The 23,935-nt window shown below is 58.5% G+C and overlaps 1 protein-coding gene across 5 annotated transcripts in view; it reads right to left on the reverse strand.

Annotated features, from left to right (window-relative positions):
- Nucleotides 1-8,651: 8,651 nt before the first annotated feature.
- The window catches only part of ZDHHC3 (zinc finger DHHC-type palmitoyltransferase 3), a 54,607-nt gene continuing 39,323 nt past the window's right edge, over nucleotides 8,652-23,935 (reverse strand). For 3 of the 5 annotated variants that reach the window (XM_026500631.4, XM_026500634.4, XM_057311671.1), the window contains 2 exons: nucleotides 21,259-21,389; nucleotides 8,652-10,856 (listed from right to left, as the gene is read on the reverse strand). In XM_026500631.4, the coding sequence (XP_026356416.1) occupies nucleotides 10,599-10,856; nucleotides 21,259-21,389 (389 nt within the window). In that variant the 3' untranslated portion in view covers nucleotides 8,652-10,598. Of the gene's footprint in view, nucleotides 10,857-17,096; nucleotides 18,754-21,258; nucleotides 21,390-23,935 lie in introns of those variants that run through there. The other 2 variants (XM_057311672.1, XM_026500633.4) reach the window with 1 other exon arrangement.

Raw genomic sequence — 23,935 nt, forward strand, 5'->3', positions numbered from 1 at the left:
CAGGGCGTGATCCCGGCGTTCTGGGATCGAGCCCCACATCGGGCTCGTCCGCTGGGAGCCGGCTTCTTCCTCTCCCACTCTCCGTGCTTGTGTTCCCTCTCTCGCTGGCTGTCTCTATCAAATAAATAAATAAAATCTTAAAAAAAAAAAAAAAAAGAGCTCCTGTGGCTCCAAAAAAATGAGCCGTATCCCAAATAACGAGTGGACCGTATTCGGTAGCCGAGAGCGGTCTATGGAAAGACGCTCAGTCTTACTCGTAATGGGGTGGTCAGGAAATAACATCGAAACAGCAATGAGATTGCCTTTTTTTTTTTCCTTATCAGATGGGCCAAGATGAAAAGTTTAGTCGGTGAGCAGGGTTCCGTTGGTCGGTTGGTTGGTTTTTAAAGGCATCTTCCCATCTTTCTATGGGAGTTACTGATACAGTCTCTAGAAGGCTCTTTGGCAGCATTTACTGAAATTCCAGAGGCACATACCCTGTGACACAGCAGTTTGACTTTGGAAGATTTGTTTGTTTGTTTATTTATTTATTTAAAGATTTTATTTATTTATTTGACAGAGAGACAGCCAGCGAGAGAGGGAACACAGGCAGGGGAGTAGTGGGAGAGGAAGAAGCAGGCTCCCAGCAGAGCAGGGAGCCTGATGCGGGGCTCGATCCCAGGACCCTGGAATCACGCTCCGAGCCCAAAGCAGATGCTCAATGACTGAGCCACGCAGGCGCCCCTGGAAGATTTATGTTCCAAATCTCGTCCCCCGGAAGTGCAGAGACATGGGTGCAAGGAAGTTGTAGCCTATGAGAAGATTTGGAACTACCTCCGTGCCCGCCCAGAGGCAGTAGTGACCACTGAAGATAATGAGAACTACCCGGGTGGTTAAAAAGTAAATTCCACGGTATGTTTTGGGGGGCAGGGGAAGGCACGGTCTAGAATGAGAAAGCTCCCGCACGTGTGAGCACATGTTCACGGCAGAGAAAACTGAAAAGATACTTCCTAGTGGTTGCCCCTGGAGAGAGGGTCTGAGGGTCTGGGGTGGGAGAGGTTTAATTTTTACAGCGGGTATTCATTACTTACCATCCTGTTTGGAATTCCTAAATCAGAGATTCACGGCTTTCATTTATTCTGGAAAGTTCTCCACATCATCGCTTTGATGCAGCTGTTCCCTTATGCTTGATTTTCTCCTCCCAGAACTCCTGTTGTGTGTGTTTTGGACTTTCTCATCCAAATCTGCCCGTCTCAGTCGGACTGGACACACAGGGTGAGAATAGCCCACGGGATTGAGCTCTGCGACGGCCTTTATGGGGCCTGGGGTTAGCCAGTTAAAACCAAGCTCATTAGCCATGAAGATCTGTCTTCGAAAGCCAGAGTGGCTTCTTCAAGTTTCTGTGTGAACCTTTTCCCACCTGGCCCCAGGCCTCAGTCCAGGCACAGGACAAGTCTGGCCGGAAAACTGAAGCTGATCTGAAAGCCTCCCAGGGCAGAGTCCGTGTCATGAGAGGCAGGGTGCACACACCGGAAGTACCCAGAGGGCCCACACGGTCCCCCTGGGCACAGAGTCTATGGCTCCACCAGGCAGGATAGGCTCCAGTGTGGCCGCCCACCGTGGAGCGTCCTGCCCTAGGGTACTCAGTCCAGACCCGGGACTCCAGGCCAGTGCTCGGTTTCAGAGGGGCCTCCTGAAGCCGTCAGTTCCAGCCTCGCAAGTATGGACGAAGTGTGTAAGCATTCTGCGTGGAGGGTGCAGACGGCCGGCTCGGTCTGGATTCAGAGCACTTGTAGCAGCTTGGAAATGCAGAAGGGAAGCTTCTAGAAAGAGCTCTGAAAGCAAAGATCCCGAATGCCCTCCTGCAGCCTCTGCGCCGCCCTCAGTGCCAGGCTTCTGTTCTTTCTCTGTCCTTACGAAGTCCATGTGTCCCGTTCTGCAGTCGTACTTTACGTGGATTCAGTCATCCCTGCTTCTCCCCCAGGCCCTTCCTCTACAAGGGCTGGGTACATGAGGGACGCAAGCCTTCTTAATGCGATTTAACCAGAACGACGCACCATGCTCAGGACTTGGTCAGAATGAGGGCAGCCGGGTCGGTGAAGCGTCTGCCTTCGGCTCAGGTCATGATCCCAGTATTCTGGGATTGCGTCCCTGCATCTGGCTCCCTGCTCAGCAGGGAATCTGCTTCTCCCTCTCCCCCTGCTGCTCCCCCTGCTTGTGCTCTCTCTCTCTCTCAAATAAATAATAAAATCTTAAAAAAAAAACAAAAAAGAGGAATTGGTCAGGATGAAATCCTGAAATTTCACATATTTTGGATGTGGTTTACATAATCTCTTGCTCCATTTGTCTTGACCACTTATCCACCGAGCAGCCTAGAAAAGCTCAACCCCTTTCTGGGGGACAGCTGCATGTCATAATCAAACTGTCTTCTAAGGTGTGCGGACCAGGAGGAAGAGGAAGGATATAGAGGCAGGCTGTCAGTGCGTTGTTGCCAACTGCAATGACTCTGGTACGCCAGTCGAACCCCGACATCCCTCACAGGTCCCGAGTAGTCTGAGCTGGCAGGAGCACACGGGGTCCCTGTGCTGTGCCCTCCCCGACCGGCAGCTTTCGGCTGGAATCACAAGGCTGGAGCACGATGTCGGCATACGGAGCCTCTCAGTGGCTAGATTTCAGGTGGTCCCATCGGAGGACAGGCTCTGTCCTGCAGGCATCTGTTTGTGACCCAGAAGGTCCAGCCAGCATCTGGGACATTTTCATAGTTCACAGGCTGTACAGAGCGGTGTCTGAAATCGCCAACGGGCCTGAGCCCAAGGCCCGTTTGCCAAGCCTGAGCTGTGCTGCTGACCGGTCTGAAGGTTCTCGTCGCTGACTGCCTGAAAAGGGAGCAGCCATTTCTCACCTCACTTTGGCGTTCCCGACCATCACACGTGCGGTCTGGTCAGGGCAGGTGTTTCACGTGCAGCTGCTGCTCTGGCCGGCCCTGCATTCTGCGGACAGTCTGACCCTGCCCTTCGGTACAGGTGCGCCTGGAGCCCTGCTCGCGGGGCCGGGGCACGTGGGTTGCGATCCTGGAGTGGCCCTTCCAGACCAGGGGTGCCTTCGCCTCCTTGATGCTGTCTCCCCATCTGTCATGTGGGGATGATGTGGGCGCAGTGAGGCTGGAATGGGAGACCGGGGGGGGCCTCCATCCTCAGACACCCCGGTTCCTTAGCCTGGAGCAGGGTGTGGCTGGGAGGGGACAGAGTAGAGAGAGGAGACAGCGGGGCAGCTGCTGGAGAACGGTCTGGATGACTCATGGGGCTGAGGTTGGCTGACACCGTAGCTGTGTGGGCTGGAGGCAGGCCAGGACGGGGGATTAAAAATACCACGCTTGGGATGCAAAGATGATAGGAAATGGCTCACCCACTGCTTACGGTTAGCTAAATACTTGTGCGCAAGTACCACCGGGGGACCAGACAGAAGGTCTAGTAGACCTTGTGACAGGCGATGGGGTAATGGGGACAGCCTCGCTTCTTTAATGTTGTTTTGAGTTTTAAAAATAGATCTTTACAAGAGGATATATTTGGCCCCTGCCTGGGAGACAGCTCCTTTCGCTCCTCTAAGGGAGGCGTGGGGTCTCCTTGAATGTGCGGGTGGAGACTACAGTCGGAAGAGTCTCCATTCCCTTTGGCCACGATGAAGTAAGCACCTACTGTGTGCCGTGCTGGGGGCCACCTGCTCAGCCCCGAGGACGAGGACCTCCCTGCCTCTGACTTCAGGGACTGTATAGTGTTCCTGGGTACGGGCGCGTTCCTCCCATAAATACTTACTGAGCACCTACTATGTAACCTTATGTCACTCACTCAGCAGATACCTGCCTTCTACCTACTGCCTCCTAGGGAGCCCCCAGGCTCTGGGAACCTGGAGGTAAGGCCATCCCCGCCCTCCTACACCTGCCTGTTCTAATAGAGGGAGTCGGACAGTAAGCCAGCAAGAGTACAAGGTAATTTCAGACAGGGACTTGTGCACGGAAGAGACTGAAGCCCGAGGGTCCCCCGGCGGGAGAGACAGCAGTGGGGCAGGTGGGGCTGAAGCAAGCTGGGGTGGGGAGGGCTTCCCTGGCCGCTGGCCTCCCTGCTGAGCTCCCCCTCCCCAGCCCAGGCAGATCCAAGAGGAGGGGTCCTGGCCAGGGACGCAGCCAGTGCAAGGGCCCTGGGGGAGGTGACGCCAGCCACCCGCTGGTGTCCTCTAAGGACAGGAGACCTGGTTGTTGCTGGGAGATGTGGGGGAGGGCGGGCGGGCTGGAGACTCCCCATGGAGGGCCTAATGCAGGCAACAGGAAGGGGTTGGATTTGATTCCAGGAGTAACAGGGAGTCCCCGGAGGTCATGACATAACCTAATCAATGGTTTTCTTTTTTAAGATTTTAAAGTAATTTCTAAACCCAATGTGGGCTTGAACTCACAACCCTGAGATCAAGAGTCACATGCAGGGGCTCCTGGGTGGCTCAGTCGTTAAGCGTCTGCCTTTAGCTCAGGTCATGGTCCCAGGGTCCTGGGATCAAGCCCCGTATCGGGCTCCCTGCTCGGTGGGAAGCCTGCTTCTTCCTCTCCCGCTCCCCCTGTTTGTGTTCCCTCTCTCGCTGCCTCTCTGTCAGATAAATAAATAAAATCTTAAAAAAAAAAAAAAAAGTCACATGCTCTCCCGACTGAGGTGGCCAGGGGCTCCGAACCAATGGTTTTAAAAAGATTCTCTGAGGGGCACCTGGGAGGCTCAGTCGGTTGAGTGACTGCCTTCAGCTCAGGTCATGATCCTGGAGTCCCAGGATTGAGTCCCCCATCGGGCTCCCTGCTCAGCGGGGAGACTGCTTCTTCCTTTCCCTCTGCCCCTCCCCCCTGCTTGTTCTCGCCCTCTCTCTTTATGTCTCTCTAATGAATAAATAAAATGTTTTAAAAAATTGAAAATAAATGAAAAGGGGCTCCGATAGCTGGCAGGGTTGGCAGTGGCGTCACCCAGGGTGGAGGCGGCAGGCTCCCTGTAACCTAATCTCAGAAGCGACATCCCCCATGGGGCGCCTGGGTGGCGCAGTCGTTAAGCGTCTGCCTTCGGCTCAGGGCATGATCCCAGCGTTCTGGGATTGAGCCCCACATCAGGCTTCTCTGCTGGGAGCCTGCTTCTTCCTCTCTCACTCCCCCTGCTTGTGTTCCCTCTCTCGCTGGCTGGCTTTCTCTCTCTGTCAAGTAAATAAATAAAATCTTAAAAAAAAAAAAAAAAAGCGACATCCCAGCCCTTTTCCTGTGTTGTTTTTTAGAAGCTGTTTTTTAGAAGCGAGTCACCAGGTCCGGCCCGCACTCTAGGAGAGGGGTCCACAAGGCAGGAGGTGGGCGTCACTGGGGCCCATTCGAGAGGCTGCCCAGCGCACTGGGAAGAGGAATTTGCTTCTTTCCACAGGAACTAGAATCGTCCATTGGGATTTTTGCAAGTGTGAGTATCCTTGGGGCTCAGCGTCCCTCCACCTTCCCTTCCCCGAATTGCTCTATAGTCAGCGTGGGTCCCGAAGGCACAAGTGTACAGGCTGGGGCCACAAGGCAGGACAGGAGGACACCGGCAGCCCAGAGAAGGGGGGGGGAGCAGAATTAGAATTAAGATGGTGCATGAAGGGTCTCTTCAGCCAGACCCTTCACTTTGCTTCCAGGTATTTGCATCCTTTCTGGCCACTCCAGGGTGTGGGGATGGCCTTTGCTCCTTCTCCCTTTGTTTTTTAAAGATTTTATTTATTTGAGGGAGACACACAGAGTGAGCACGAGCGAGGGGGAGGGGCAGAAGGAGAGGGAGAAGCGGATTCCCCGCTGAGCAGGGAGCAGGATGCAGGACTCGATCCCAGGACCCTGGGATCACAACCCGAGCCAAAGGCAGACGTTTAACCGACTGAGCCGCCCAGGGGCCCCAGCCTTTGCTCCTTCTGATCAGAGAGGTGGAAAGTATCGCCCAGCCACGCCACCTGAGAGGTCGCTAGAGGCCCAGGCCACAGTGTCTTTTGAGACTCCTTGTAAATGAAAACCCAACAACCTCCAAATCAGGCTTCGGAAACTGTGGCACGTTGTAAACCCCCAATTTAACAAACTGAGAGCTTCAATATTCAGGAAACAGGAGGGAGTGTGACTGTGCTTTTCACCAGGCCTGATGGAGTTTGCGAAGAACGTCCCTGTGCCGGCCAGGAAGGGGAGGCCGATGGGTCCAACCCGGGGCCTCTGGTTCAGGGATTTGTGACAAGTGTCATCTTTATCCCACACCTGCCTGTACAGCCTTTTTTAGAGATTGCATCAAAAGTGAGGGCCCTTTGCTAACTTTTACATGATCCGTACAGCACGTGCCGTGTGGCAAGCATGTTGTAAATGCTTTAGAAGAGGAACTTCCTGGCTCTGCCCTTTCTCTGGTTTCCATAGAGTAGAAGGACTGTCCAGCCGGGGCTTGTCGGAGGCTGAGAGAGATACAGGCCACTCCCAACTAATTTCAAAACAGAAGATGCCCCAACAGGCATCAGTGTGTCATCTGCGACACAACCCCAAAGGGAGGTAGGCGTGGTAATGACCGCCATTTCACAGAGGAGGAAACTGAGGCACAGACAGGTGGGCATCCGTTCCAGGCCACAAGGTGGGTACGTGCACTGGCCCTTCTGGGTGCCCTACCTGTCCAGACAGGCCGTGGCCCCCATGTGTTCTGCAATGCTCTGGGGCGGGGGGGCGGGCCCTGGGGGGTGTGGCCAGGCTGGGCGGGGCTGCCAGCACCTGGTTCCAACCCCCGCGTGTGTGTCAGACCGAAGCGCAGACAAGCATGGTGCGCTCGCCCAGAATTGGGTCAGGGTGCTCCCAGAGGGGCATGGCCCGTACCTGTGGATGGGGAGAGGCCCCCCCCAGTCGCTGCTCACTCTGCCTGGCATCATTTCTGTGCCCAGAGCGCAGGGCACCCCAGTACGATTTAGACTGTGACATGAGAAATTTAGAGTGGATTTCAGCTGCGAGAGATGGGCGAGACCAGAGACCCTGTCTGGTGGGGGGTCCTGCCCCCCGCCCTCCCCTGCTTCCCTCTCCCAGGAATGTTCTAGCACAAGCCCAGTCTCCAGACCCTCCCCAGCCCAAGGCTCCACTTTGCGGACTCGCCAACCTTTCAGAGACTGATCCAAGTCGTAGGCAGGTAGGTGTCTCCTGCTCCTGAAATTCAGTGTTTTTCAAAATGTGGCGCCGGGCCCTCTGCCCCCGAATCAGCCGTGGGTGCGTGTAAATGCAGAGTCCTGGGCTGGCGCCTTGGCCCCAGGGGCATCTGCATTTAGTTAGGGGCCTTGTGCCTCTCTTTGCAGGAAGGCTTCACTTGGGAACCGCCGGGGATGGGGCCCTCGGCTGGTTTATGAATTTGCTGGATCTCCCAGGGCCAAGCCAGCACCGTGTACCGCGGCACCCCTCTGTCCTCCCCACCCACTGCTCCCCAGGAATGAAGCTGCCTTTGGGACCCTGGGGGCCTCCACCCCAGGGCACAGAAGGATCAGGTCAGCCAAGGGGATTTTGACTTAGACCAGCCCAGGAGAAGAAGCGTTTTAAACAAGGGCGCCCCTTCCTGACCTTTGGAGTAACGAAAACACCCCAAGGGGCACCCCACTTGAAGCCCCCTGCCTTGCCCACCACCTCCTCTCACCAGCGCTGGTGGCCCCCGTGGGCACAAGGCCAGCGGGCTGCACAGGAACCCACCCCGAGATCCCCCAGGCCTGGAGACAGGCTTTAGCAGGGACGCAGGCTACCGCAGGGTAAAAGCCGGCCCAGCTGGGAGGGACGGCTTCCCATGCTCAGCAACCCTGGGCAGGCGCAGGGGAGGGAGACCCCGCGGCCGGCAGCTCCCCCTCCCTTGAGCAGGGGTTTCTTGGCGGGGGGTGGGGTCGTCTTCTGGGAGGAGGTGCCTCCTCGTGCCAGCTGAAAGCCCTTCTTGGTGGACCAAAGCTGTTCCTCCTTGTTCTGCCCTCCAGAGACTTGCTCAAATGATCAATACGCTTTTAATTAAACTCCGACTGCTTCAGAGGACTGTGTGGTCCCCTGGGTCATTTTTTTCCTTTCTGCGAACAAGCTTCTTCAAGTATCTTGTGCTGGGGATCACGTGGGCCCTCGGGGAGCCATCTGATCCTCTAAGCTTCCCAGGTCAAGGGCCTCCCTTGAGGGGTGGGGCTGTTTTATTGGGCCCTACTCAGGAGGGCCCTTCTCCAAGGCTGTAAGCCCAGCGGTCCCTCTCTGGCAGATGCCTGTGTTGAATGGAGTTACTTTGTGTGTAATGTGCATGGCGTTCAGGGGCAGGGGCCTGGCTTCTAAAGTCAAAACCCCTCAGTCCTGGGGACTCTTGCCCCCAGTGCCCACCGCCCTGGCATACAGTAGGTATTCAATACGTGCTCATCGCCTGAAAGGTGAGTTTTCCTTCTGCTGGAAGTACCACCCGGGAGACGACCCGGAGAGGCTTGGTGAGTTGGTCCCCACCCGGAGCTCCAGCCCGGTGTGATCCTCACTTGTCTCCTATGCCGGGAATGGAGAAGAGAGACGTTCTCAGAGGTGCCCTGGAGGGGCTAAGAGGAAGGTGACTAAGAGGAAGGACAGTGTCGCCCTGGGGTCCGGCCTGGGGTCGCCTGCTGAAGACAGGACACTCCAGCCACCGAGGTCAAGCAAAGAGCTTTTATTCGGAGCATGAGAGGGAGGTTTGCGCCCGGCCTCCCTCGCTGTGGCCCTCGTCGTCTTGACAGCAGCTACGAGCCTGTCAGCCTGAGGCAGGCACAGTGTTAGGCTGTCCACAGCTGCAGCGGACAGTGGCGACGGGAGGACAGTGAGGACAGGAAGTATGGGGTTGGACGGGTCAGCACCCGCATGGCCCCATCTGGGCCCCCAGCGCGGGGTCTGCCGGGGCCGAGCTCCAGCACGAGGTAAGCTCGGGGGGCAGGGAGGCCCATGTGACACGGGGAACAGGCGGGGCCCTCAGAGCTGCCTCTGGGGCTGCTGGCGCCTCAGTGCCCCTCTGACCACGGGCCTGAAGTCGGCGGAGACCGACATTGCCAGCGGTGACCAGGGGACCCCCTTCCCTTATTCTAATGGCTGCCTCCTCGGGGACCAGGGGCCGCACTGCTTTTCTCCGCGGTGTGGAGTCTTTGGTATACAGTTGGCTGTGCTGCCCCCCCCCCCCGGCCCCCACCCCGGGCTGCCTTCCAGGTTCGGACGACAAATAACAGGCCTCCGTGGCTGGGGCATGGCTCTCCCAGAGTGCCTAGCGGCCTCGCCCTGCCCACACTGTGAGTGAACAGCCTTCAGAGCCGACCCGGGCTCCTGCCATCGTCATGAATAAATATTAAAGCTGTTATGGACCAGGAAGCTAGGCCTGTGGCCTGGTGGCTCCAGGGTCCTGCCATCACCCCCTCGTGGGATGTCTGCCGAGGGCTCTGCACCGGATCAGGACAGGTGGCTCTGGGAACACCGCCCCTGCGAGCAGGTATTCCTGGGGTTCAACCAGGTTCATCCTGGCAGAGTGTGGGGTGTGTGTGTGTGTGTGTGTGTGTGTGTCCATCTGTCTTCCTGGTTCATCGGTCTGCAGTCCCTGGCCACCACCCATCCTCTCAGAGAGAGGCCCCTATCTTGTGAGAAGTGGCTCAAAACACAGGCCAGATTTCTGGTCAGTTCTGCCCATGTGGTCTGTGAGACTCTGTCCAGAGGGCAAGCGAATTAAGCTCTCAGGGGGAGGTCAAAAGGGGGGTCCTCTTGCCCACCCCTACCTGTGGATGGACAGGCCCGTAGCCCCAGGCAGGACGGCTCCAAGCTGCCCGCCTCGGTGACGATGCTAGCGTCTGTGGAACAGAGTGGGGGCTATGTTTTGGCACTGCTGTCGTGACACAGCTACTGTCCTGACCTGTGTTTCCAACCTGGGCACGGCCCGCACGTATGTGTGTGTCTCGCCTGATACGGGGTCCTCCTCAAACCAAGCCTGACCCGCGCAGGTCGCTGTGGCAGCCACGCCCTTCTCCTGGTTTAGACAGGCCCGGGGGCGCCTCTCCAGGGAGCAGCCCGGATCCTGCAACCTTTCAGGGCTGGTCTGTCCTGATGTCGGTGTCCCACCCCAGGCCCTCACGGCCAGCCCTGTTCTGTCCTTCCATCCTAACATCATGGCCCTCATTCTCAAAAGCCAGAGCCAGGGCCCCAACCTTCCCAAGAGAAGACAGACATCCCAAGAGAAGCCAAAGGCAAGTTCTTTTCTGCCCCGGGGCCGCCCCGTGCAGAGCTTCCTTTGACGGCGAGGCTGTGCCAGGTGCGGGGACGCCCCCCCCCCCCCCCCCCCCCCCGTCTCGGAAGGACACCCAGTCCCACTCTGGGCAGACTCTTCCTGGATGGCCTCCGAGAGTCTCTTGTCCTCCTGTCACCTCTAGTCCTCCCCCCCAAGACCTGGCCCGACCTGGGGAGAGGTGGAGGGGGTACAGGGGACGGCAGTGGTCGTGAGCGGCCTGCGGGGAGTGGCGGGAGGGGGGCAGGGGTGCGGGGTGGCGTGTCACGGCCACGCCGGGGCCACGATGCCCGCGTCCAGGTTGCCAGCGGCTTTTCGGTGTCTGGCCCTCCCCCCTTGGCCGCTTCACTCATCTGTCACCTCCACAGAGTCCTCATCCTTCCTCTCCTCCGACTGCTCCTCCGTGGTCTCCGTGTTGTCCGTGTCGGACAGCGAGGCTGCCTGCCGCACCCAGTCCCTGTCACTGAGAGGCTCTGGGTCGCATGGTCCCGAGAAGGGGTTGAACCAGTTCAGGGAGAAGTCCCCACCGAAGGTCTCTTTCACTGACTTCCAGCTGCCCCTGCGCTCCCTGGGCTGGTGTTTTCGTTTGAGGCGCTCGATGCCCTGGAGGGAAAACGGGATACAGAGGATCAGTGGGGGTGAGGGGGGCGGCCGGGACACAGCCCCGCCTGGGGTCGGGTCAGGGCTGTGGGGCTGCGGGGCCCTGAGGGCCGAGGGCCGAGGGCCGGTGGGGTGCGGGCGGGGAGGGGGAGCGGTGGGGAGCGGCACAGCAAGCAGGGGCTGGGGTCGCCCAGCCTCGCTAAGTCAGGCCAGGCTGCCCAGGGGCCCAGGGCCGAGGAGTAACGTGGCCCCTGACCTGAGAGCACGAAGAAGATGAGCCCTCCCTGGGGATTCTGGGCCACGCCCCCCAGCAGGTGTAGCAGACTTAGCATGAAGAAGGGGTGCGGGCGGTAAGGGGAGAGCGCGGGGTACAAACAGCGGGGCCGGGAAAGCAGACTGTGCGCACAGCTAGTGCCAGCATGCGGCGGGCAGCCGGGGGGCGCACAGGGGCTGCCCACTCACCTGCCTCTGGGTGTTGCCGCAAGAAAGAGGGTGTGGGGGAAGGGGAGAAGCCCGCAGGAGTTAAAGGCATAGCCGGGTCAGCTCTCCAGCCACAGCACCCGCCACAAAGCCTTTTAGCCCCACCGGGGCCTCTGCCTTCTCCGCCTCTTCCGGAAGCCAAGGGAAATTTCTGGGGTTTGCCAGGCACGGGCACTGCACATTCACACGACTCATTCCACCTCAGAACGACCTCTGAGGACCTCGTTCTGGATTTTCTCTTCTTTTCCACACAAGAGCCTCACATAACTGGTATGATCCCTTCTGTTATGCAGAAAGAGAAACCGAGGCACACACACAGACTGAGATCTGCCCATCCTCCGGGCCAGTTCTTCTCCAGCACTGGCTCTTCCCACTCCATCTCAGCGAGTCCAGTTTCTCGGCTCTTGGAAAAAAACGGTCGTTTCAAGAATCTGATCTCAAGGGTATGTCCTTGGAAGACACCACAAAGCGCAAGCCCGTGAGGGGACTTTGCAGGTATCACCTTAACCGAATCAGAGGTAACATCACCAGTAATGGGGTGTGTCAACATCAGATGTCTCGGGATATGACGTACCCGAGGGACATCACCTCAGTGCTTTTCTTGCCCCCAACGCATAATCTTGATCTAATTGCGAGAAAACATCAGACAAACGCAAATCGAAGGATATTCTCCTGGGTACCTGGCCTCTACCCTTCAAAAGGGTCAAAGCCTGATGGAAATGCTTCGGAACCAGACAGAAGCAATGGCTGTGCAGCATTAGGGACGTACTCAGTGCTGCTGAACCGCACACGCCGAACTGGGTGATTCTGTTATGTGAATTTCATCTCAATTAAAAAAGGGGTCAAGTTCACAAAAGACAAAGACTGAGGAGCGTCACGGGTTGGAGTGGACGACACAGACGTGACAGGCGATGCAATGGGACAGACAAGGGTCTCGGTGGGGCACCCGGAGAAATCCGAGTGAAGCATGTAGATCCGTGAGGGTCTCGTATCCATAATTTTCCTGGTTTTTGTATTTGTATTAGGGTATATAAAATGGCTCCATTTGGAAAGACTGCTGGAAACGTATACAGGAGCTCTTTGCTATTTTTGCCACTTTTTCGTTAAGTCAGAAATTATGTCACAATAAAAGGTTAAGAAAATAATCGGAGACACAAAGACATGAGCAACAGAGTCTTGAACACTGACCGACAACGTGACAAGCTGGAAACAATCGAAAGCCCGATAAGGATGGCTAAGTCTGCCCTTCTGCAAATTGAAACACAGCGCAGCTGTGACAAAATGGTGTCAACACAGTCCTACGTCACGCTGGAAAATCCTGTCCGCTGGTGACAGGCAAGAAAGCCAAGTTAGTCGCACATGACATCATGGGACCTGCGGTTACCTTTGGGGTGGGATCTCAGGTGAGGCGTATTTATTTCTGTGGACTTCCCACAGGTTCCACGCTCTCGCCAACGAGCGGGTGTTACTGTCATCATCAGAGCAGAAGAGCTGTTTCAGAAAACGGACCCTGCTGACAGCTCTCGAGGGAGCCTCGCATAGGTCACGGACCGGCCCCTCGCCAGGCCTCCCTACTTAGCAGAAGCCGCAGGGGCCAACCGAGGGGACTTGCTTTGGGGCTGCCACCTTCCCTTCCCCGGCAATCCTTTGCAGCCTGTCAAGAGAGGCATTTGAAGCCTGATTTCAGGGAAGCTGGGACATCATCAGGAAGCAGGGCAGGTGACAGAGGGGAACCCAGAAATAGCAGATCAACCGTATCTACATTGACTCAAAGCCATGATTGTGGGGTCCTCACAGCAGCCCTGAGAGGAGGTGGGTGCTGGTCCTGACACTTGGCAGACGAGAAAACAGAGGGTCGAGAGGCCATTACGGTGGCCAAAACGTGTCCCGCTGGTTGTCAGAGCCGGGGCAAGAACCAGCGTCTTCCTTCTGCCCGGGGCGTTTTCAATCCTCCTCCAAATTCTCACTCGACCCGAGCCGATCACCGAGGCAGAGGAAAAGCCAGAGAGGGAGATGAAGCAAAAGAGCCCGCAGGACGACTGTGCTCCGTGGCGAGCACTCTGGGACGACACGCCACCTCTTCACCGAGCTCGTTAAGAACATTCCAGATCGGAGCCTGGCCCGTCCACCAGATGCAGTTCCTGAGCAGGTAAGTGGACAAACATCCAGGTCAACTCTGAGTCCGGACGGAAGAAAATATTCTAAACGCATCCGAGGCCTCAGAGAGGTCGAAAGGGTCTGAACGCGTGGGTTCAGGAGGACCCGACGCGGTTTCTTTCTCCTGGTAGGACTCGATTTTGAGTTCGTGGGGCTCTGCAGGCGCGCTGAAGGAAAAGTTCTTCCCTGGAGGCTTGCCGAGGCGGCAGGGTTACTGCCCGCTTGAGGCCCAAGTGAACAAGAATAGTGGATTCCTGGGTAGGGGACAGCGGCCGGAACCAGCATCTCCTTTAGGGGGGCTGTGGCTGGGGGCTTTGGGGGTCCCCTCTGCCAGGATGACACGTGAGCTGTAATCAGCGCTCGAACCGACCAGAGTCCCCAGAGTGAATGTACTTGGACTAAGGCTCCCGAGGGAGGCAGAGACCCGAGCACAGGCTTTGTAAGGACTCAGCTGAGACCCACGGAGCCAGAGCTCATTGTCCGTCCCCTCCCCACTCCCCACATCATCAGACGGGGAAGGTTGGAGATGCTGCTGCCTGCGCCTGCGCCCTCCTCCTTAGATGGCCAGAGAACACTCTCGAATCTTCATCTGCAGCTTCACGTTCTTTTCCTGCAACCCACGACACGGGCAATACTTTTCTGTGCAGCCCGGCACCGCCTCCCACAAAGTTTCACGAAACGATCCTTACGCTACGATCGTATTGCATTTTTATTTATTTATTTATTTTTAAAAGGCCGCTGCGCACCAACACGCTGGTCTCACAGATCACGGCCCGCCGCGACCGCGGTCGAAGAGCAGGGGTCTAGCAGCGCTACCGTTTCCAGAAGCCACGCCGGGTGCCAGACGCCCTCCTCACGGTCCGGTCACGGCTCTCCTTTAACCCTCGCCTCGACCTCGTGGGTCCGACGGCCTCCCTGGTTTGACGCGTGAGATCGCGGAGGCTCAAGTCAGCGACGGCCCAAAGTCACACGTGAAGGAAGTCGCCCAGCAGGGACTTGAAGCAGTGGGGCCAGGGCCTAAATGCCCGGTCGCCAGGCTACGTAAGCTCAGCGGCCGAGAGATCCGGGGCATCCCTATGTCCACACGTCAGAGCCTGGGGTTCCCCCAGGGGCTCCTGCGAATGCTCCTCCTTAGCGCCCGCGGATGGACCCCTGGGGCCGACTCCCACTTGCTGGGGTACTCACAGCGCTCATGGCCAGCGGCTGCTCTCTGTCACCGTGAAGTCTTTATATCCACTGAACCCCTCGGGGCAGAACCCCGGCGGACAGACGAAATGTGCGGGAGGATTGCCGGACAGACTCGCGGTGTGGCTCTGCGTCGAACAGGCTTTCCTCGTTCTCGCAGCCTCATTTGTTGGGGAGGCTGCGGGTGGTGAGGGGAGAGGGGCTCCCGGTCGGCACACCCCACCCAGCATCACACGGGACCGTATCGTCTGCAGGCATCAGGGACCGAGCACCGCGGGGGTGACGCCTGCACACTCCATGGGGACTCTGGGACTTGTCTGTCAGTCACCTGGACGGCTGTTCAGTCCAGATTGCTGGCCCTGCCCCGAGGGTTTCTGGTTGGGTAGGCCTGGGGCGGGGCCCGAGAATGGGCATTTCGAACAAGTCCCTCCGTGATGCTGACGCTGCTGGTCTGGGGACCACACTCGGAGACGCACTGCCTCCGGGCACCACCAGCAAGAAGATCCTTGAGAGGGATTCTAGCAAAATCTTTCTCTCTTCCCATTTCTTCAGTGTGTAAGGGCCCCTTCTGTGCTGAGACGCCTGGCTCAGGTGGCTGGCTCAGCCACGAGAGGAGAGGAACGTAAAGCCTGTTAGCCTGTCCTCCAGAAGCTGTTTCTGTGTGAAGCCCACCTCCCACGGGTGGTTCAGACACATTTCTTAATCCCCGTCAACCGACAGACCCCCCGCAGCAGGAAGGGGGCCTGTAACTTTCTGGGTGGCTGAGCCCGAATGGGCCAAAGCTGGTCATTCCAGGGGTGTCGCTTTGGTTCTTCTGAGATGAAGTATTCCAGAGAGGAAACGGTGTGACCAAGAGGAGACGTGACACGCGCACTGCCACCCAAACTCACTTTGCGGGCGCGAGGTCACCAAGCCCGGGCACAGAGGCGGAGATCTGCCCGGAGGGAGGCCTTTTGCACGTTCAGCCCAGTTGCTAGGAGCACACGCTTGAGGTCGACAGGCGGGAGGGAGTCGCCTAATCCAGCCCACCACGCCACCGTCCTCTTCCTCGTTCCCTGCCACGCTCCAGGGCCCACGCTCTGAAAGACCACGGCTGCCACGGGCTCACTGCCCAGGCACACACCACCCAGAGCCATTGGGAGCCCCAGTGCCAGAGCCAAAAGCCAGGGGTGCATTTGCGTAGAGACGTGTCCTCGGCCGGCTGGGAAGACTGGGGGGCGCTCGGGGATGCCCGTTTCTTCCTGCGTGGACGCCAGGCTGCGGGCCAATCACTCCACTGCACACGACAGCCCCATGCCCAGTCACTGAGCTCCTGGCTAATCGTCTTCCGTTTCGATGAAAGGGAGTGAGGAAAACCACAGGGAATCCGGAGGTTTGCCTATCTTCCGAGGGCAGCATTTCCCTCTGCATGCAGGGCTGGGGAACATTCCTTCTTTCAGCTACAGGCCTCGTGAAAGCCCAGAGGCAGAATCCTACAGGATGTCGAAAGCAGCCTTGCTCTCTGGGAAGGAGCTGCATAGAACATTCAGGTTCAAATGATGAATTTCTGTGGTTAGGACTCAATAAAAATAAAATCAATATGTTTTCAGCACCGCGTTCCTCAGACATTCCGTGGGATGAGGAACCAACCTGGGTCACTTTGAAAAAAAGACAAAAACGCCTTGAAGATGGAGTGTTTGGAGGGCACCCAAATACGTAAAAAGTACTCCCCGGGCAGGAGGACCAGCGGCGGCGCTGCCTCCCAAGGGATGGATCCCTGCGGGGCGAGAACTGGCCAGAACCTTCGAAACCGCTCTAGTCACTAACGACCACACTTCTTCGCACACCTCAGCGAACCATTAAAAAGGGGGGGGCGGGTAGGAGCCTGCGGGAAACAAATGCTATAAACTAGATTTAAACACAGGAAAAAAAAAAAAAACCCGCTTCAGACCCCGGCATTGACTTAGGGCGTCCAGAGCACAGGAGAGGCAAGCCTGGCTCGACTGCCTCGGGGAGGGTTGTGGAGCTCTCTGGTGACATGGGAGGGATGAGGAGGAGCTCCTCAAAGCGCTGGAATGGTCTGTGGAGGTTTCCAGCGCCTTCCTCTGGCTCGCCAGTGCTTTCTGCTGGGTGCGCAGGGGGCACGGGTCTCTCCCCGGTGCCCGGCAAACTGCAGACTGGAAGGCTTTTCTGTAACCCGGGAGCATGCGAGGGGATTCGGGAGGAGAGGCTGGTGGGGGGGCGGGGGGCAGGCTCTCGGTCAAGGGCTGGTGGCTAACGCGTCCTTTAAAAACAGCGCAGCGGACACCTGGTCCAGGAGGAGCAGCAGACGTGAATATCCTCCACGAGCAACCGGCCCGAGGCCCCACCGCGGCCGGCCCGCCTCGCCCGGCGATTGGCTCTCCCCGAAGGCAGCGCTGTGAGAGCACGGCTCAGTGAGAACAGGTTTTGGAAAACTTTTATTGCATTTTGTTTCCATGTGGAAGCACGGACAGAATCGAAAAGAGGCGGCATGTTCCACGCCACTCAACTGTTCATGGAAAATCACGGGGCTCGGCGAGCCTCCCTCCTCCCTAGCCTGGACTGGGTTTCATACACCTTACCCCCCACCCCACCCCAAGCACAAGCTAAAAAAGGTTTGTGGTGATCACTTATAAAAAACCGAGTCCACAGGTACGAATTCACAGATGGTCAGTCCTCCGATTTCTGTGATTTCTGCACTGGCTGGGCCCTCCCTGCCCCTCGGCCTCCTCCTCTGCCCGCTCTCTTCGGGCCTTCCTCTTGGAAGGGGATTTCACGCCGGGAAGTGCCTCCGGGGCGGCCGCCAGCTTTCAGAAGTCTGGGGGCTGTGATGTCGACACCTTGCATCCCCGTCAGCCCTGGGCCAGGACGACGGCCTCCCAGGTTAAAAGACAGGTAAGACATGGCTACGTGCACAGCTAGGTGTCTAAAACATCAGAAAGGGAACCCGCTTTCGAGATTTACAAAATGGGGCAGAGGGGGTTGACGACGGGACCGGCTGCGACCGGCTGTGCGCGCTGGGGGCTGTGGTTGGGTCACTCAGCGTGAGCGCTACTTACCAGCCACCTTGTGGGGAGGGGGAGGGGGAGGAGGAGAGGGAGGGGGAGAGGGAGGGGTGCTAAGAGTAAGCAGCCGTGACAAAGGAAACCTGAAATCACATGATTTCTCCTTCTCACTGTGTAAGGCATTTTAAGCTGGAAAAACTTCTCCTTCACACTCTTCCAAATAATCAGCGGGAACATAATTGGTGATTCAGAATACAAACAAACCCCTTGGATCCCATCCCCCAAAGTCACTCTGCACACCCAAGCCCATGGAGTACAAGGAGGCAAACCGTGTCCACACGGGGGACGAGGCCGCTGTGCAAAGGGCCCTTCTTAGGGCTCCGGGCCTGATCCTGCCCGTCTCTCGGCCATAAGGGGTAAGCATCCGTCTTCGGTGACGTTTTAAGTCCCACGGGGGTGCCTGCCACCGCCTCCTGGGCAGCGGGAGGTCACGGCCCCCCTGCCTCTCCCACGCAGCCCCCACCAGGCGTCCGGGCCGGTCCATCCGCGCACCAGCCGGCGGCTCCCTCAGTTAGTAGAGGCGGGCGCGGGAGGAGACAGCACCCTCCACGTTAGTCAGGCCAGACAGACAGCACAGAGGAAACCAGAGGCCAGAGAAGTGATTTAAAAAAAAAAAAAAGGAAAAAAAGAAGAGCAGCTTCGGTCACCAAAAAATAGAAAGGATGATCTCTTAAAAATAAAACATGGGGACATTTTTTTTTCTCTGCAATGCTCAGCCATTTTACTTGAGACATAAAAAAAAAAATTTAGAGTAGTTGTTTTGCTTTTTTTCGATTTAAACATTCATGAGAACAGATGGGACGGTAGTGCTGTGATGTGGGTGGTGTCTGGGTGGCAATGCTGGTCAGGGTCCTTCAGACCACATACTGGTACGGGTCTGCCTTCCCTTGGTCTGGCGTGGCAAAGGGGCTGGCCCAGCCTAGAGAGAAGGGGTGGCCAAAAACGGCTTTCATGTTCATCCATTTTGTTTTTTTAGCCCATCTTCTCTCTTCCTTTTTCAATTGTTCTATTCCCTGAAAACAAGAACAATCACACTTTCAGTCAAGCACTTTACTGCTGTGGTTTTCGGGGAGGGACGTCCATTAGCTTGAGGTGAATGGAGTCAATGGTTCCTTTGAAGGCCACAAAGCTACCTACATCGTACATTTTTCTTCTCTTTCTCTCATAAGAAGTGTCAAAGGAAAAAAAAAATCATGTTTTTTTGGGGGGGGAGGTGGCAGGGGTATGTGGGTACGTATTTACAAGCCCCTCCAGGAAGGGAGGGGAAAATGAGCCAAACCACAGGCCGCTGAGCCAGGCCTCCTATGGGCATCTTGGTCCGGGGTGTCCTGCTAAGTGAGGGAGCCTCAGCGACGCAGACTGGGCTCCGCAGAGGCGCTTCGGGCCTGGTGCCGGGCCTGGCTGTGTGTGCGGGGGCTGGGAGGGCCTCGGGGCAAGAAACCTCGGAGCTGGCAGGGGCTCGTGAGCGGGACAGCCGATGCTGGCCTTTAATGTGGGTGGGTTCGAGTTTGACACGACTGTGACTACTTTGCAGACAAAAAAAAAGGAACCAATGAAATGACCGCTGAGGCGCTGTCAGTCTCAGCAGCCCGGCAGGTCAAGCACCCAGCTCAGCGGGGCGGGCGAGGCCGACCTGAGAAGGCAGAACAGGAGTCAGAGACCGGGGGTGAGGGGAGAAGCCACCACAGAGGAGGAAGGAAAGGGATTAGTAGAGGTTAGAGGGGCTGCCTGGACAGACAGCCAGCCCCGGGCGTGGCCAAGGTCTCCCCAGTGCTCTTCTGGAAGAGGCGGGACCAGAGGCCACCTCGGTGGTGGTCGGGAGCCTGGGCTACTCCCCCCACTGAGTCTCCCAGGAAAAGCAGGCTCCCTCCCTTCTCCCCTCTGCCGATGGAGCTGGCCAGCGGGCAGGGCCTGGGGATGTGCCCTTGCTCGGAGAACAGGAGAGGCCTGGCAGGAGCCTGGCCGAGGGTCTGTCTGCCGTGGTCTCTGGTGAGGAGGAGGAACAGGGAGGAGTCGGGGGGGTGGGCAGCCTAACTCAAGTCTGTTCAGGGCCAGGGAGCTGGGAGGGTCCAGGCCGAGGGGAAGATGCGCCTTCCCGAGACGTGCCCTTCCTTCTTTTCTGCTTTCCTTTCCAACGCAATTCCCTTTAGGAATGGCCTGGAAGGGGAAGAAGAGCTAGGGCCAGGGCTGTGTGAGTTTTCCTGCTTGGTCCCCCAGACCACGGCCCGTGTGGCCTGGCGGCAGACGACAGTGATCAGGGCCGGACGGTCACCTCTGGGAGAAGCTGGCCACACGCACTGGCTGGCCACAGCCGGACCTGCGCCATGGGCTGCTACTGTTACAGAAACTCTTACAGTGACGTTATTTCTTATAAAAGATAAAAAAAGTTGCTGAGAGCCCCCCAACATTCTAAACCATCGGGAATTCCCACAGTTCCGAAAGAGGGTGGCTTGGAGGCTGGGAGTGCCAAAGCCTGGATTTTCCATACCCCCACGGAGGGGCCTGGGCGGCAGCGGCAAGGAGCCTGTCTCCCTAGAGCCTCCGGCCGACGCGGACTGATCAGCAGGCCCAGCTGCCCCACGGGGCCTTAGATGATGGACCCGAGCCACCTGAGGGGTACCTTGGGAAGCCAGGACGGGTGCCAAGAAGGACCCAGGGCCTCATGCCTCTGCTGCTCACACTGAACTAAGTGCTGCCCCTTCCTCCCGGGGCCCCTCACCTGGAACCCAGAGCCAGAGAGGAAGACAGGCCCACATCACAGCAATGGGCGGACCACCCTGAGGCTGTTGGACACTTAGGACAGACCGATGGCAGTGGCAACAGGGGAGTGGGCTCAGGTCCTGCTGCAGCCAGTAGCCTCCAAGTTCGCAGAGGAGGAGCTGTGGGGAGGGAGGAGGTGGGGGTGGGGCGGGGGGAGGGGGGAGGCAGTGGACCAGAAGAGCTGGACCACGCAGAGGTACCTAGTGGCCAGGCGAGCGCTTGCAGCCTGCAGCTCGGGGCCGCCTGAGGCAGGCTGTCTCCTGACTCTGCCCTCTGGACCTACTCACGGAGTCACCTCCTCCAGGAAGTTGACCCTGCCCATTTCAGCTGGATTCAGGCCCCCTTTGTCCATCATCCTCTCTCCAGGCCTGTAGTCCTCGGATGGGAAGAGTGTCCCCGTGCCCAGGAGAGTGCCTGACACAGCACAGTGTGTAACACAGAACCATCATTGGAGGATGGAAGGACTTTTGGCAAAGGGCACCTTTCACCAAGGCTGCCAGGCCCCATTCCTGGTGTGATCTGCTGTGCCGGCCCCAGGGGAAGACTGTGTGTGTGTGTGTGTGTGTGTGTGTGTGTGTGTGTGCGCACGCGCAAGATCCGGTGTCACTGCACATGGAGGGATGTGGCCTGCACACCTCACCCCTGGGCCCTGGTCACTGGGCGCCCAGGTCTGGCCTGCACGCAGCCCTCCCAGCAGCACTGCCCTGGGTCCTCCCCCAAGCCCGAGAGCGGAGGTGGGGGGCAGGCCGCCCGCTTACCGTTTCATCTGTGCAGATGGAGTGCACCTGGGTCCCAAACATCACGGACGTGAAAATGAGGAAGAGCAGCCCCTCGAAGCACAGCAGGATGAGAAGGATCACTGTGGTGGGGGGCGAGAAGGAGCTGCACTCTGAAAGGAAAGGGTCCTGTGAGACTTGGGGCTGCCACCCATCGCCCGCTGTGCACCACTCGATGTCCCCAGGGCTCCTGCCCCGCCGACTCGGTTCCTCCTGGGTGCCATGCGTCCCTGGCCTCCAGGCTTCGGCGGGCACCACCCTGCCCCCACCCGGCTGCACCGGCACTCCCTCGGAGAAGCCCTTCTCTACGGGCCAGGCCGCTGCCTCCCCTCCTAACACCTTACTCCTTGCTCTCCACCCCCCCCCGCCAGTGTCTGTATCCTGCGGCCAAGCACAGTGCCTGGCACATGGAAGGAGCAAGAAAGGCCTCAGGGCTGAGGCGTGAAGACAGGGAGAGCCCCCCCCCCCCAGAGAGCACGACACAGGCTGCGCGGGTGGGGCGCCTCCTTCTGGTTCTGGGGGACAGGAAAGGGCAGGTCCAGAGACCACTCAGGGGCTTGGGGATTCGAAGTCTACGAGGGGGCCGTCTGGCTGCCGGGCTTGGCCCTGAGCTAGGGGCGAAACAAGCCCCCTGGGAGACGTCCCTCTCAGGAGTGTCTGCGTCACTGAGACGGTCAGCCCAACCAGAGAGCCACCTGGCCCCGGGCCGCTGCTTTCGCTCTCCCGACCGCTCTCTGAGCCCAGGCTGCTGGGGGGTGTGACCTGAAACAAGTCCTTGTCCCTGTCCAGGCCTCTACCCCCTCCCCTGTAGAGCAGCGAGGTTTGACCAGATGTGTGGTGTGGTTCTGTTTTCAGCAGCCTGTCTGGGCCAAGTCCAAATCAGAAGCGCCCCCGACTGGAGAGAAAAGCCGAGGTGCCGTGGGAGATGGTGGGGGTGGGGGTGGGTGCCTGGGGGAATGGGGACACTGGGAGACGGGGGTCCCAGCCAACAGCACTTACTACCCCAGGCCTGGGGGAATGGGGACGACACTGGGAGACAGGGGTCCCAGCCAACAGCACTCGCTACCCCAGGCCTCCTGCCCCTGCTGACGGCTGCCTGGGCCTGTCACAGCCCGGCTTGGGGTGCATGGTTCTCGTTGCCCCAGTGCGCAGGCCTGCTGCCCTGGTTGGAGGGGTCCGACCTGGGAGCGCAGGGCCGGGCTTCACTGGGCTGTGGGAACTCAGGGAATCTGGGGATTCAGTGGCCTCTGAGCAGCACTGCCGCCTCCCTCACAGGGACTTCAGGAGAACGGGCCTGGGGCCACCGTACAGGTGGTGGGGCGAGGAACATCTCATCCAAATGCCTTTATCACCTCACGCTTCCCTTGGGACTTAGCAATGCCCCCAGACGCTTTCCCTTCTGGCTTCCTTGCTGGCAGGGCCGGGAGGCTCCGGGTGTGGCAGCCACCTGCCTGGCCGCTGGGCAGGAGGGTGGGCAGGACGAGGGTTCCACAGTCAGGCAGACACAGCAGGGTGAGGCTCCCGGAGCCAACTCCCCATCACGAGCTCTTGCTAAGATGTCCCCACTACTATTCTGTGGCCCCTGCATCTTTCCCGTCCCGCATCCTGTGGAATCACGTTTGTTCCTGTCCTTGCTTGCTGTCTGCCTTGCCCACCACACCTCCAGCCCCAGGAGGCCGGGGCTTTGGCTCCCTGCTGTAGGAGCAGCCTTGGGGCAGCCTTGGGGCAGTGCCCGATAACACAGGAATGTGGGCACACGGCCGGGGCTCTCCGAGCTTTAGTTCTCCCTTCGGCTGTGTGGCGTGGTTGAGAACGCGCGAGAACATCTGCACAGGTCAGCCTGGGCCCGGCATGAGCACGTGGCAGGTGCCCCCTGGATGGCGGCGCCTTGCTCCTTCCTTCCGCACCTCGGCGGCCCCGGGGCTGGAGCAGGAGGCAGAGCCCGGTGCCCTGGCCTGCTCTGCATCCTCACCCAGCTACAAGGAGCCGTCCCCTCCTGGGCTGGCCCCAGCAACTACAAATGGAGTTGGGGAGGCGGGAACAAGACCCAGGGAATGGAGAACTACCACTTTACCCTTCGTTAAACCTCAACTCAAAGCGCCCTTGTTCTGGGGACACCCCCTCCCCCTTCTTACCCGAGCTGGATGCGAGACAGCTCGCCCACGGCTGAGCAGTGATGGCAGTCACTGTCACACTGGGCCAATCCCAGGCTCTGGGGACTGTCCTCCTAGCCTAGCGCCAGAGGCACTCATACCTCAAGCTTCTTCCATCAGGAATCTCGACTGAAGACAACCAAGGGCCCTGAGGGAGGACCCTGGGCCCCAGGGTCATCAAGTGGGGCTGGAAGAGCCCACTCCAGACTGGGGCTTGAATCACGGCCCTCCTCTTAGACGTGTGAGCTTGGGGACTGGCTAAACCCCTGTGAGCCCCAGCTTTTGTCATCCACTAAGTGGGAGTCTCTCTCCCGCCCTGAGGGCTTGTCCTAAGGTTGAAATAAGGCGCTGCTCAAAAAGTCCTGTGCGCCCCAACTGGCTCTTAGCGGGCAGTAATGCCGTGGCCTCTGCCAGCTGCGTGCCGAAGATAGAGCCCTTCTGCCCCCTAGACGGTCCGGGGCACACGCCTCACTGCCCGTGTCTGTTAACCCGACAGCGGCGGGTGG

The sequence above is a fragment of the Ursus arctos genome, unplaced genomic scaffold (assembly GCF_023065955.2).
Source record: "Ursus arctos isolate Adak ecotype North America unplaced genomic scaffold, UrsArc2.0 scaffold_14, whole genome shotgun sequence".
Classification (NCBI taxonomy): Eukaryota; Metazoa; Chordata; class Mammalia; order Carnivora; family Ursidae; genus Ursus; species Ursus arctos.